The following is a 15,112-nucleotide window of genomic DNA, read 5'->3' as shown; positions in this document are numbered from 1 at the left end:
AATGAAACAACAAGGTAGTTTAGAATAAAAAAAATAAATATTAATTATTTAAACAATTTAGGCTATATATGAAATGTATTTTTTTTTTTTTAACATTAATTAGTCCTCCGTCTAGAATAATTATGTTGCTCCATGTGTTTCTAAACCTCAGTTAGCGGGTTTGTAAACTCAGTAATCCGAATTAGAGCCCTTGGTGACCATCTGCTGTCTACACTGTCAGCTCTGCGCACTACTTTGTTACTGCATTCACCTCAGCCCGCCCCCTCTTGTGTGTGTGTGTGTCTCTTTCTCTCTCTCTCTCTCTCTCTTGTGCGAGTGTGTGTGTGTGTGTGCGTTTCTCTCTCTCTTGTGCGGGGGTATCGCCTACCGGGCGGAGTAATTCGTGTTAGTGTCTACTGACTGCTTGTGTGTGTGTGTGTGTGAGTGCGTGCTACGGCTGCTGCTTGTCACTCATTGTGCCGTGAACACGGGTAGCGACAAGGACCAAAAATCCGTCCGGTAGCAGTTGTCTTCCCCTGGAACGGCTCTCTTTACCTCCCCCCCCTTCTTTCCTCAGTAGAGACACCTCGCTTGTTTTAAAAGTGCGTCTGCTCTGCAAGGAGAATATCTGTGACACATTACAATGCTTCAAATACGGGACCTCATCTGGGGATTGCTATTCGCTGGCTGTGCAGGTGAGAAGCTTGTGTTATTTAATATTCGCAGAACGTTATTCAAAGGCTGAAGCCAAAAGCAAAAATCTGTGCAACGCCAAGGCCGAGCTGCGCTGACTCCGGGAGCAGCATCCTCTGGTCCCGCCAGCGGCATCCTTGTTCACTGACTCCGGACAGCGGCGTCAGGTTAGAGCTGCTGGTGCCTCTGCGCAAATCATCACGATCGTACCAAAAGTTTCTCTGAGAAGTGAGAGGATCGTCGCTCGTTTGTGCTGCAAACTGCGTGGAATACCAGAGCCATACTCGGGGTATATTTTCGTATCAGGAGCCGCTTGCCTTCGGTGCATTTTTGAATATCTCCGCGCATTACAGAGGAGCGTGCCAGCTCAGGCTTACCATCCCGAGTTAAGGCACATCGCTTTGCCTCATTTTGACCCACACGTGCTGTGTTGTTTTTTTTTATTTTTTTTGATCCGCCTTAGACTCGAGTTAATTTGTTCGTGGATGCTGGCTGAGATCAGGACTTGGTGGTGATGCAGGGACGCTCCTGTGCCCCCCCCCCCCCCTCGAGCCAGCAGTTGGTGCTTTACACTCTCTTTGGCTGCGTGCAAACCACCGTTTTTCCGCTTCAAATGTCAAATAAGCCCAAAACTATACGGCTCACCCGAAAGTCCAGCTCGGCTGTCTCACTTCTGCTGGGTCAGCCGCGTGACGCACAGGGGATGCGGTGTCCGGAGCGTCTCTCGCTCTTCGCGGGGGATGCTTTGTTTCAGTCCGCTGGAAACCGCTTTAAGGGACATTTTATCAAGACCGTAAAATCAAATTGTGTTTTCTTACAAGCACGCGCTTGAACTCTATTCCCAGGGTGGATTAGATGCGGCCACCTTTCCGTCTCTGGCCATCACCGGATTTGGCACAAAAAACGTTATTCTGCGTTTATGTGTCAGTGTGGGATTTTAGTTTACCATCAGCCTGACCATGTAGGTTAACAGCCTCTGACCTTCTTTATGTGACATAACCTCCGTTTGTTTTTTTTGTTTTTTTTTCTATCTAGCCAAATAAGAACAGTTGAGTTTCCAACTTAATAGCGCAGTGCGTTTTTAGGCGCAAAATGACGTTGACAGCCCACAGGGCCTGGCTGATTTGATCGTTTTTTTTTGTTTTAATTTGGTTGGTTGGTTGGGAGGGAATTCGTCATCCATTGAGGACGACTGAATAGTCATTCAATGTATACAATAGAATCCAATCCGAGCGCTCCCATGGTTATATAGGGAGGGAGGGGGGGACCCATTACCCCCCCTCAACCCCCACCGCTCCCGCTTCTCACATCCTCCTTCCCTCCCTGCATCTGCCCCTCTTTCAGACTGCAACTGTGTGCTCCAAGTGGAGTTTGAGGACCCCCAGGGGTCCTTGGAGAGGGGAAGAATAGCTTTATATATATATATATATATATATATATATATATAATAATGATTTAATTTAATTTATTAGACATTGTGCCTAACCTCAGGTTTAGATTTCACCATTCTTCCTCCATATTCCAATTGTCTGCAAAAAACAGACTTATTTTAATGCTGATGTATATATTTGAGTTAAATATTCAGTAGATGATAGGTGGGTGGATGATAGACCAAGGGCCCATTTGTTATTACGGCATTGTGACCAAGGTATGAAGCCTACTGAGCTTGACATTTTTAAGTTTAAAAATAAACATGTCAGTACCCTCTAGTGGACAAACTGTTCAACGTGTGGTATTTGTGACCTCAAATTGGGCCAATATTGTCGGCTTGGTGAGGAGCTAATGTGTTTTGTGCGTTTGACAGATCTGAGACCTGACAATATCGTCAAACCTTTGCTATGCACGCAGATATGCACCAGGGGAGGCATACACATCGGTTAACAGAGGTTTTTATTTAGTTTTACAGTTTTTACAATATTTTCAAGAAATTTTCAAATCAACACTTTCTTGCCTTCCACCTTTCACACAAAAAACACTGTGTCAACCTGTCACCATACCAAGTACAATTGGGATGTAATACTTTTTCTATGATTCACGATGCTGCTGAAATATTCTGCCACCCCCGCAGTTCTCTGCACCTCATACGGGAGGGAAAGTCAAAGGAACCAAAAGGGAGATAATTAGACAACTGAGCCTTAGCTCTGCTCTTTTACGATAGAGGAAGAGATTCAAAGAAATTGATCACATTATTTGATAGGCCCGGGGTTTATTAAAAGGCTAATGACAGCATCACACTGTTAGAAGGCTGAGCAATTTAATTACATCTATTGATTTCCAGTTCCTGTTCCAGGTCAATGGAAATTAAATTTGGAGTCTAGTCACAAACATTAAGATATGGAGAGCCACACCACCTTAAAAAAAAGCGATTGAATAATGGCCAGATTAAATAGAATATGATTTCAGAAGTGGAGACAGACTGTGGCCTTTCTTGTCGTGGTCTGTCTGCAGCCAGATGGATTGAGTCTAGTGTTTATTACCACTTCTGACCTTGTGCTATCGGAGTGATCTACCATATCCAAAGTCATCATTCTGCAACCCGAAAGAGTGTAAGGTGATGGGGGCTAATCAGAGAGACAAAACTATTCGTCACACTGGTTCTAGAGTTAAAATGAGAGTGCCACCCTTGAGGGATGTGAAGTTATCAGTTGAAGGTTTGCAGAGAGGTGATACTTGGTGATTGCTAATGCCTGAATAGGATTTTATGATATGATTTTCGATTGTTTGCCAGAGTTAGTGATTTTTCTGTTGCTAGTCGTTGAAAGGTTGATTCAGATTTCGAGATGGAGGACAACATTATTTTCATTTTGATGACTTTGCTGAGTTTTAAAATCCTTCCTCATAGTATTTATTAAGCAACGTATCCTCGTACGCATGATATATCTGAAGAAAAGTTATTTCAAAATTTGTGTGCGTTCTCCTACGAATGTCCAGCAACACGGGCGATCAGTGCGCCTGAGCTGGCCTCTGCAGTGCAGAACCTGTTTGGGCTTGGTTAGGTTAAGGAAAATATTGCAGTTTTGGTTACAATACCTTTGTTTGTTGTGTAAAATAACTACGTTCCTGACGTAACTTGCGTATATGGTGTATTACTGTGCAGTACTCCTCGTAGGTGCAAGAACGAGGGCTGCCCGATTAGTCGATGAATCGGTGGCTTAGGTCTTAGTTGATTTCGATTTGTTCTTTTTTTTATTATGCATTTTTCATGCTGGATGACTTATTTCCAAGAAAGTTATTGACACAGTTCTGCTAAACTCAAGATTTAACGTGGTGCTTTTGTGTGATTCTTTGTGGAGAAACTCAGTTTTATTGATCTGCCGATTAAATCCACTAATCGTTTAGTCGACAAAACGGTTTGAGTGTTAGATGACTTTCTTTGGTCCCTCGACCACAGCCGTGTTTCAGTGTCAGACAGACTTTCAGAGTCATGCGCCTATTACTCAAACTGGACTTCCTCAATTGTGTTTTTTCATGTCCTTGGTAACTGAAACAACAAGCCCCCACCAATAGGAAACGCTTTGTGTTGTTAAAATGCTGCTTTTGGTCTGAACGCTCAGTTTCTGCTGTGCACCTGTCATTCCATTGAGAAACTCAAGATACTGAGTTCAAAAGCAATGCACATCCGTGTGCTTTTGAATCTTAAGACAATGTGAACTGTGAAGGTTATTTAATGATCCTCTAGATCTGCAGTAAAACTGAGTTTTTTTGTACATCAAGCATAGAGCTGAACTTCAAAAAAGAAAAAAGAAGTTTAACTTGAAATTTAGAGGGAGAAAAAAATACACAATCCCTAAATGGCTCACATATGGGACTTTAACTGCTGTGGTGAGTTCAAAGCCACTATGAAAATAATACAGGCTATTTTTGACTGAGGGGGAACTGGAAAAAGCGGCCAAACAAGGGAAAATTATAAGGCGTTTTTTAGTCTGCGCTCAGAATAAAACTGGAACTTTGCTCTGTAGTGGCAACACGATCTATGCTGCAGTCAAAGTGACGTACACATTTTGTACCAATTTATCACAGCTTATGTTGTTTAAATTCCCATCAGTGCAGGCACTGCTCGGATTACAGCTGAACCCACTTTGGACTCGGCTCATATTCAGACATCAACTGCATACTACTACGACTACTGTACAGTTTTCATATGGGCAAAAACCAGCATCAACAAGTGATTTATTATTGAGAGTTTAGTTCATTCATTCATCTTTTTCCATATTCTTTTGCTTCCTATTCTACTCAGTCACTTTTTGTGTATTGTTTAATGGTATTTTATACATATTTTCAGCTATAATCCCAGATTTTTTTGATTTTAATACTTACAAATTATTATAACAAAAATGAATGGAGGAACATAGAGCGTAATAAATACAGACCGGGCATAATGTCATCAGTGACTCTTTGCAGATCTGTGGAGAAAACTTCATATAAACGGTCAAAATATGATCAAATGAGAATGAAACACGAGGCAGTGGCTTTTGATGCATTGTCCATACATTCGCGTCATCTCACAGCACTTCTTTGCGCTGAATCAAAAAGTGCAGACCGTTCCAAACGAATGAGTTAAAAATGACGCGGCTGGCTTTTATATTTCTTCTCTCCTGACTGTTAGATGAGGATGGGCTGTCTTTGCATATTAATCAGTGCATGAATAGAGACCAGTGATTTGTATTGTGTGAGCAATGAAGGCGTCCTATAGAGAAATGAATGTGGGGGAGAAAAAAAAAAGAAACAGAAGGAGATGGGCTTGTTATGCAGAATGGGGCCTGCCCCCCCCCCCCCCCCCCCCCCCCCCCCCTCTCCCAACGCTCAACCCCTCCATATAGTTTATTTTGTTTCTTGGCAGTCTACAGTATTAAACATAATTACAAACGTATCTATTTTCTAATGTGCTAACAAGTTACTCTGCTGTTTACAATCAACGACTACCAAGCTTGTTGCCAATGACCTGTCTATAAATAATGTCAAGCAGTCAGATAGATCATTTAACACGAAGATAAACTGTGAATCATATTACGTAGCTACAGTCTGCTGTGTCTTTTACAAACTTTTTTGATCATTGAGAGTTACACCACCCAATGCTCATTGATGAAAGTCATTTTTTCAGTTTTAGAAACTTCTAGTGATCATCATGATCTAAACAAGTATGATTTCAGTGTTGAGTCATTGTGATTAAACATAAGCTTAGAATTTGCAGATTACCTTCTGGCCTGTTCATTGAAATTCACAATAAATTTGGAAATTGTAAAATTTACTGAAAGCTTGTCTGACTTTCCTTGTTCTGGTCGATTTCCCCTGGTTAAACTGAATTTAGCTCTACTACTAAATAACTCCTAATTTCTCTTCAAAGAAGACTTAAGCAGGTTGAACTGGTATCATTTTCTGATGGATTCAGAAAAAGAATAAAGAAAAACCTGTGCTTGATGTGAACATTGAGCAAGGTAAAACATCTCCGGGAGTGGTTCTGATTCCAAACAGTCTTTGAAGCTGCTGGTGCCTGAAGGCTAATAGCCACGCTGCTCACGGAGAATATGAAAGGTGATGGTGAATGGACCGTTGTCTGCTGTGGCACTCGACATCTTCGGCGGATTCCTTTTTTATCCTAACATCACCTGGTTCTCCACGTCAGCACACAGTCTGCTTTGGCACGCAGCGTTGCATTTTTTCTGAGCTCTGTTTTAGCGAAGCTGCCAAGTCTGGTGAGGATGCCCAAGGTGACGATGGGCTACTTTGCTGCGTAAAGGAATCCCAGCATGGTGTCCCTGTCCTCCTTGAACTGCCTGAAGAACTACAAGCACGGATTTTTATTTGGAATAGATACTGTTTGTATCGATGTTCCAGTTCTCTTTATTGTTAGCATGGGGCCCAGTGTTATTTATAGTCACTATTCTAACTCCCTCAGGACTACACTGGCGAACAGATGGTTTTTCTGTCTGTGAAAGTCAAAGAGACTCCTGAGTTGTCTTGTCGCAATACTCCGGTGACAAAAGTGATGCTTTTACATTCCTTTACTGAACACTTCACCTGTTTCAAGCACACAACACGTTGCCTGGATAGACAATACCTCAATATAATAAAACTCCTTGGCTGCAGTAACCTTTATCAGGGATTACATACACACATGACAGCACAGAATATAATTGTATTGTTAACGATGTATAGCTGGCAATGATTCTTTCGTAAGTGCAGCAAGGAGGAGGTTTCGCTTGATCGTCCCTTTGTTCGACAAAGCCTTTTGAGTGATGATGAAAGCAATATCATCCATGTGTCACTTGTAGATTTCTGATGCTGATGCTTCAACACTTAACCATATGCCAGTAAGTGTATGCTTATGCAAAGCTAAGCGTACAATGTAAACTGATATGTGGCTAAGTCGTGCAGTTTTGCATGACTGTTGAAATTTGCGGTCAATGCAATACACTACAAAAAGGACTAAAGGGCATCACATAATTGCACGCATCAAAACACTCATTAACATTCACACACGTCCTTGTTCGGCCCATCCTGGCTACTGTACCTTTGGTACTTCATTCCGTATTGCACGTCCCTCATGTGTTGCAGGCGTCATGCCGTTCAGATGTGTGAAGTCAATGATTCTTGTGATCCCCTGACTTCTTCTGTAGCGTTAACAACAGGTCACAGAGTCCCTTTTGACAAGCAATTTGGCCCACGACGAGGTATGTCCACCATTCTAGCCGGGACTTAACACGCTCCAACTCCACATGTGAACACTTCAGCCTAAGCACGCACCCAATGTAGTCCACCCTGGACATATAATAAATAACGGAGACAGCAAAAGCGCACCCTCCAAAAATAGATTTCTTTGTACAGACTAACGTGCAGCACTGTCAGAACAGGAACCAGACAATGCTGCAGGCTATTCAGCAGGACCGCATGAAAAGTATAACTTTAGTCACCACCTGTAGACTTATTTGGGCATCATTATCCGTCTTTAGTGTGCATCAGTTACACCGATTTGCTGGCAACGTAATCGTCAACACAGCTCTTCCATGCTGTTCGCAGAGACGGAGAGTGCCAGTTCTGTATTGTTTTTGGCTTCTTGTAGCGCTGCAGCTTAGGGACTCATTGAAGTTAAAGTGTAAGACGGTCTAAAGGCAGTTTGTTCCAGGATTTCAGCAGCCTAGCTGATATCACACCTGCTTTATTTGTCTTCAAGGAAGGGGGAGGTTTCTACTCTGAAATCCTGGTTTTCAAACCACCTGGAGAAACAGCTCTTTGTCTTGCACACCTGTTGTCCACAGGGACAATTGTTGCTCTTGTTTTCCACACAGTTCTTTGTGATTGAGTCTCACTATTTAAAGATATTTACCTCTTTTCTCAGCGTCTGTGTTTTTTCTTTGCTTGGAGCTCCTACTAGTTCACAGTGGGGGCCCGTTCCGTCATGCCATTATCTTCACTTGACCCAACTTATTTTTTATGTTCGCCTTTGATTGGCTGCTCAGGCAATCACTCATTTATCCCTGTGTTTTCGTTGTGCTTGCAGTAGATGGGGGGGGGGGGGGGGACAAAGAGAAGCAATGAAGTGCACTCCAAAACCCCAACTGGCACGTTGAATGCACACTATTTCAATTCAGCACATCCCACTTTACTGACCTGAATAGAAGAGGCATTTGAAGCAAGTAAACAAAAAATCGACATGTAGGCCAACTGCATGGCAAACAGCAGAGACAGTTGTAGTAGAGTGTGGATACCCGACCTGAGCCTGGCGGGACCCATCGGGGCAGTTATTTACAGAGGAGGTTCAGGGCGAGTTTGGCCTACTTTACATGGTGCTGGAAGTTGTTTTTAGTAAAAAAATATGGTGTAAAAATAATGTATTAAAAAAATGGACCTACAGTGTGTGTGTGAATGTGTGATTTCAGCTGTTCAGTGGACCGACTGATTAGTTCCATAAGATAACCAAACACTAACAGACAGTAATTTAACATGTTTATGTTGTTGCCCTACTTGATATTAACCTGATTCTAGTTCACCTTTTTACAAGTTATCCAAACCAACAAGTGTTACAACAGTATGTCATGTCAGTTTATGCCAATTTATACAATAAATCTGGAATAAACAATAAACAATAAACTCGTATCAGCCGACACATCGGTTGGCCTCTAGCGTGCACTCCATTAAAATGTGTTTTCCCGCCCTTGCCACTATGATAGAGATTTGCCAAATGGACTGCAGCCAATGTGTATTGCAAAGCTGGGATAATAGCCATTAGGGCAGGACAATCTAAGTTAATGTGTCAATCTGAATTTAAGTTTACACTTTAGCAACGTGATAAGAATATAAATATTAGAGGGTAATTACACTAATTCACATCATATTGTGTAAACAGGCAACAAGCTTGTTGACTTGTAATAAAGCTTTTGGAGACGTCACACGTGTGATCTCTATTTGCTGGCCACCCACTAATATTTAGGCAAGTGTCGGCGGCATCGTGTAGTGTGTGTGTTTTCTGTGAGCACTAGTTTGTGTTTGGCACTCCTCCTTAAAACTCATCGTCCTTCCGGTGTCACTTGCTGGGATGTCTTGGCATTTCCAGAGTTTACCTGAGCTAAAGCTGTCTGACACAATTTGAACAGCTGGAGCTCAGAGACCAACTTCAGGAGTATTCTTGCCTCTGTGTTAAACAGTGTTCATCCATAAGAGCATAAAGACAGACCAAGCTCTTTATCTGTTGCCTACAATCTGAAATCATTGACTCACTTTACCTTTGCTGAGCTGTCATGGATATTCAAGGCTATTTGGTTCTGCGTTTTACTGACTCTTAGTCCCAGGGAGTGACTCACCATCATGATGTAATGCCTAGCAATGGTAGTTAGCTCATCCCTGGGACACTGTGATTGGCTGGCTTCCTCAGGTGCCAAGTCGTCTCAACCTTTGTGTGAAGAACCAAAAAAAAAAACAAGTGCGTCCTCTGGGAGTTGGGAACAAGGGGAGATGTGCAGCCTGCGCAGTATTCTGTGGACTTGTTTACTTTCTAAATTGGCATCATTGTCAGTGAGCACATTCTTGAGACGAGCATCCTCTGTGGCTCCGTGGTGTTTTCAGGCCATGCCAGCAAAAGTCCAGAATTACTTATTTCCCTGCGCACTGTTCACAAGCTCAGGTGGCACGAACTCTGGACAGTTTTGCCAAGCTGCAAAGTCCCAGCTATTTAAATCATGTCTCTAGATTTGGTCTAATCCTAATGAAACTGTGGCCATAAGTAATGTGGAAGCTGTGATCACAATTATTATTCAAGCCCTGTGGAGCTTTTTATAATGCAGCCTTGCTCTGCATTCTAATAGCTCTGTGAGCAGAAACAGCAGACTCAAAACCAAGTAGTTAATTCAGCTGGAAAGAAAAACAAAGAGAATTTTCATTCGTGGTAATATAAAATAATATTGGGTTAGTGTTTCTGGGTAATGGTCTTTGGCGAACTATTCTTTCCTGAAATGAAGAAATGGCTAAATGGCTTCAGAGATGATGCCCTTTGTTTCCTTGTTGGTGTTTTCAAAGAAGGGAAAGGTGCAGCAATTATAACCCAGTGGATGTGTGTGTGGGTGTGTGTTTTTATTCACCATATTCAGTTCTCTCTAAGGACATTACTGTGAAAATGGCTGTGAGCTAATGCTATGGAAACGAGGAAACACAGACACATCTTAGAGCTGTTGACTTGACAGCGGATGCAGCACAGAGACTCTGCGGAGCGTTTGATCAAACTGGAATGTCAAATATCATCTAATTAACTGGTAAAATCATGCCCGCAATCTAATATGGGAGCTGCATATAAGCAGAGCCCCGCTGCTGCTGCCCATGTGGAAGTCGCATGTGAACATTGATGAGGTCAGACTGATCAAAATAGATGGTGTTTTTGTGTTGTGCCGGTAGCAGGTGGTTGCAGGATAACACCATCAAGGTGCTGAGAGGGAGTGGCTGTTGCCACAACTGAAACAAAGTGAACTTAAATTACACCTGAAGGGCGCGGTATCAAACCTCTATATCGAGTATAGGCGTATGCTCTTGGTCCGATTCTTAGGCTTGTTTATTTAGAAGAGTCCCTGACTCAAACCAGGTACCTTTTGTAGCTTAAGAATACATTTAGGTACAGGACTAAACGGCTAAATAAAAATAATACTCTAAACTAAATTGAAAATGATCCTGTATATAATATTTAAAATAGCATCCTAAGAAATAGAAATGTACAATTTTACAAATGTTATAGCTGGGACCAACTTTGCATGAGATCTGTCAGTATTCAACACTCACAAATTAAAATCGAATCTACATTATAAGCCACTTTTTAATAATTGAGTGTATTGTACCGAGCCTCTTGGGTGTCATATGGTGGCAAACAAATATTGATGTGGGAATCTGTACGAACAGATTGAGAAACCAAAGCAAAAGCATTACTATACCAAGCATGTTATTTTAGATTAATTATCAATTGTCTAACTGTGTGCACAGATTAAGATGCTGTGCATTCAGTTTGGCAATCCATTTACACAGAAACTGTGAGGAAAAGAAATATGTGGAGGAGCGCTCAGTCAAGATACTGTGACCACCTTGTCTATTAGGTAAGTCAAAATGGAGAAGTATAATTCTGTGCTTGTAAAAAGAATACATACAAACATGCATATTCCAAAAGCTTCACTTCAAAATATCCCCTAACATGTAACATTTATATGGTGATATTTTTCAACATATGACCCTAAGTAGCCTATAACTATTACTTTTGACGGAGACATAAACTGGAAAGACATGACAGACACAAAAAAAAAGGATATGGCTGCTCTCTTTTGAACAATTTTCGATTTTAAAATAAAGACGGCACACCCAATTTCATTTGAAAGTGGAAGACAATCACAGCGATTTGACCCAACACTAACCCCTCTGAGAGTCCTTTCCATTATGCGTTTATGGTCAGGCTGCTGCATTTGATGAGATCAAGAGAGGTCTGTAATTTATTAGGCTTTCACACTAACTGCATTGTCGAAGAAAAAGCGCCAGGAGTGGCTCACTGTGTGCCGGCGATGGCAGACAAAGGTGGAGGGCGGCAGGCGGGAGGAGGGGTGGAGGAGGACGATGGAGGCGGGACACAATGCAAAGTGTTGTCAAGGAGGAACCACTGAGTCGGCAGGGCTCTTCAACCTCTGGATTCATTGTTTCCCTTTCTGTCCCATTTCATGTAGTAAAGCTCCTTGAGACCAGTGAGGGTGTTAGACATGGATAGATGTCTTCTCTAGACCTTCATTTCATGATTTAATTAAAGAATGATCGTGTTGTTCAGTATGACTTTATACATTATTTAGTTGTCTGTCTGCATGGCAATAGATGCGAGCCTCTCTTCCCATTGCAGATCCAAGACATTGCTTAGAATTTATGTTCTTAGATCCTGTCTTTACTGTTTTTGTTACTAATTTAAATGTATGAGTTGAATGAAACCTCAGATGTCATGAAACGAGCTCTCTTTGCCTTGAATGATGAGCCCATGCGAGGTGCGTTTTTCTTCACAAAATAACGTGCTGACGTTCTGCTGACTGCTGTAAAAGGAGCCAAATGTTAGCTTGTGTTTCGTGGCCTGATTATGTCTCTGGCATGAATAGCCACTCTCCTGACTGACAGCTGTCTCATTTTATCTGCGAGGCTTTTCTGCATAATGCACTGCTCTGCTGCTTTAATAAGCCACCGTTACTGCAAAGTTCTGTAGCTGTGTAATTATTTTGCCCTACTGACAGTTCAGAAAGTATGCCGGCATAAGAAAAATGGATACCATCAGACTTTTTTGCCCTGGTTGGAGGACAGACTTTGTTTTGTTGATACATGAATGTTGACAGGTGATAAAGAAATAGTATTTATTTGGCAGTCTTGGCACAGTTGTTTGGTAGTTTGTCCTCCATATTATTTGGCAGCTTACAGTGTTTGTGCTGCATGATTTACTGTAAAATACTCAAAGATTTAAATGAACAGTCTCTGGCATATGAATTTGTGAATAAGAAATTCTGCAAATCTGCTGCCTTCACTCGTTGCCTTATGGTATATTTGCACAAAATACACTCTCTTGAAAAACATTAAACAATCTATAAACTCCCAACTAAGCTCTGTCAAGTCTTTTTTAATTTAAAAGGTAATGTCGGCAGTGACTACTTTAACCCCCCTGAAGACACATCTAACTTTTCCCTTATGGTTGAAATGCGGACGACATGTTGTACTATCACTGGATTTTAAAAAGCCTATATAATAGTGATAGTTTGGAGCATTTAACTTAAAGTGATAAATACATAAATAAATATATATATATTTAATAAACCATTTTTTGTCACTCAATTCTATCATTATAAGAACACCTTGAAGTGAGTAATGGTGGATTATACATTGGAATATGTTCCTTTTAAAAGATAAAAAGGACCCTAACATAATGACTCAATTACTGGTAAAGGGGCTGAAGTATGGCGTGATCAACTGATGAGTCAGTGATAGTTATGCCAGTAAATAATCCTAGCTAAAGATGAGTTATATCCATAGACACAACGTCTTTTCATCTGTAGAATAGTGTGATCAGATACTTCATTGGCATTGTAGTATCCGCCCTATTTTGAACTAAGCATAAAGAAAGAAGAAAATACTGTCACATGTACAATAAAATGCAGATTAAGCTGCCCATCTTCATGCTGTATAGGTCCTGGCTTCTGAATCTAAAGTCTCTCCCATGGTTTTGTTGCACAACTGAAAACTTTACCATGCTGCAGTTGTCACATGCTAATATTGGAGCAATAGACAGAACGTTGCCATAGAACATTCAAAACAGTCATCATTAAAAACAATCTGGGGTCTTGCTGAATCGTCCATTTTCAAAGTGATAGGATTGCACAGATCACTAAACTGGTATCAGAAATGTACACTTGACTTTTAGATTGTTTTTACCAGGAATGGGTGATGCAATTGCACAGTTTATTTTACTTGCTTTAAGAAAATGTATTAACTCTGTACACATGATTCAACTATTTCCTTTCCCATTCCTGCATCAATCTTTCACTCTATTTTGAAAATGTACTTAACATATACAGTGTTTGTTAGTCGTGTATGTGTGTACAAATGTTAGTGGAACAGCAGAGCAGGAAAAATAATATCTACTATGAGGTTCACCACTTGGAAATGTCTCCATTTTGAGACATGTCTAGAATATGAAAAGGCTGACTATGTCTCCACTGTTTTACCAGTTACATCATCAGATAGCATGTGCCTGCCTCTCTTTCCATCATGCTGATGTTAAGTGGACCAGATGCTGCCTTGCCAGAGTATTAATGGGTTTGGAGCACATGTAGTTTGGCCAAGTTGGTAGACATCAAAATCAAGATTGACTGCTTTGTTCAAGCAATGCAATAACTGTGTACGCTGAGTTATTGCTGAGCTCAGACAATGAACTAGTCTCATAAAGCCTACCTGGGCCAAAAGCAAAGGGTTCTTTTTAAAGATGGTAATGTTTTTTTGTTCTGTCTGTAAAACACTTTGATGACGACCAATATACCGTGACATACTGCAGAATGTCATGAATTCTGGTCTGGTTTAGTCCAAGAAGGATGATTCAGAAGTTTTTAGAGAACCTCTTATCTATTTTTTATATAATCCGCAACATATCTAAAAAAATATCAAAAAAGCTTGACATTTACTGACTATATATATATTTTTACTCCTTTATTTATGCAGGACAACCTTGTGATTTACACCAAAAAGGGTGTACGATAAAAACATATGGGTGCCAGCTGTGATACAACAAAAATATGTGTTTCTTAAGGGTGCAAGATCTGTGATTGGGAGCATTTGGATTGCTTTCAACGGATCTCAACGTGTCGACGGTGAGCCGACGAGGTGGGAAGCATAACTCGCTGTTTGATAACATCCAACGTGTCAGAGTCAAAACAAGTTCGACATTAATTATTTACAGCCTTTTCTTCAACAGCACAACAAGATGACTACAACTCTAGTCCTAAAAAGAAAGCTCTGTGATATTTAATAATACTTTGTTAATATTGGTCTAATAAACTTTGTTGCCTGTAGGGGCTCAGGTCACTAAACCTCTATTCTGTAGTCGCTAATCTTGGCATTGGTTTTATTTTCCTCTGGAGAAATATTTAACTTTTCTTTGAACAAAGACCATTATTGCATTCATGATGATTTATCTCACAGTAGCCACTCTCATTATTCAGAATCACTGTGACTAGTGAGCCATAGGTAGATCACTTATCAGTGTCTGACCCACTGTCAGTGAGAAAGAGCAACTCCAAATGCCACATCATGCTCCCATTTTCCACTGTTTGTTTCCCTGAAATCTCTATCTCAACATCTCAAAGAAAGCATACTCTGGTATGACCTGCTAACACAGTGAAAGCCCACTGTTGTTTTTGACTGTGCTGTTTCATTCAGCTCCACTGCGCTTCGTAGCCGGCCA

At 41.0% G+C, this 15,112-nt stretch overlaps 1 protein-coding gene across 2 annotated transcripts in view; it reads left to right on the top strand.

The window, feature by feature from the left end:
• The first annotated feature begins 505 nt into the window (after window positions 1–505).
• ncam1a (neural cell adhesion molecule 1a) overlaps window positions 506–15,112 on the top strand; it is a 227,895-nt gene continuing 213,288 nt past the window's right edge. For both annotated transcript variants that reach the window (XM_079172238.1, XM_079172237.1), the window contains exon 1: window positions 506–674. In XM_079172238.1, coding sequence (XP_079028364.1) covers window positions 623–674 — 52 coding nt within the window. In that variant the 5' untranslated portion in view covers window positions 506–622. The remainder of the gene's footprint in view (window positions 675–15,112) is intronic.

Source organism: Pholis gunnellus, assembly GCF_910591455.1.
Source record: "Pholis gunnellus genome assembly, chromosome: 13".
In the NCBI taxonomy this organism is placed as follows: Eukaryota; Metazoa; Chordata; class Actinopteri; order Perciformes; family Pholidae; genus Pholis; species Pholis gunnellus.
Note: the sequence above shows the minus strand (reverse complement) of the source record. Positions and strands in the feature narration are given on the sequence as shown.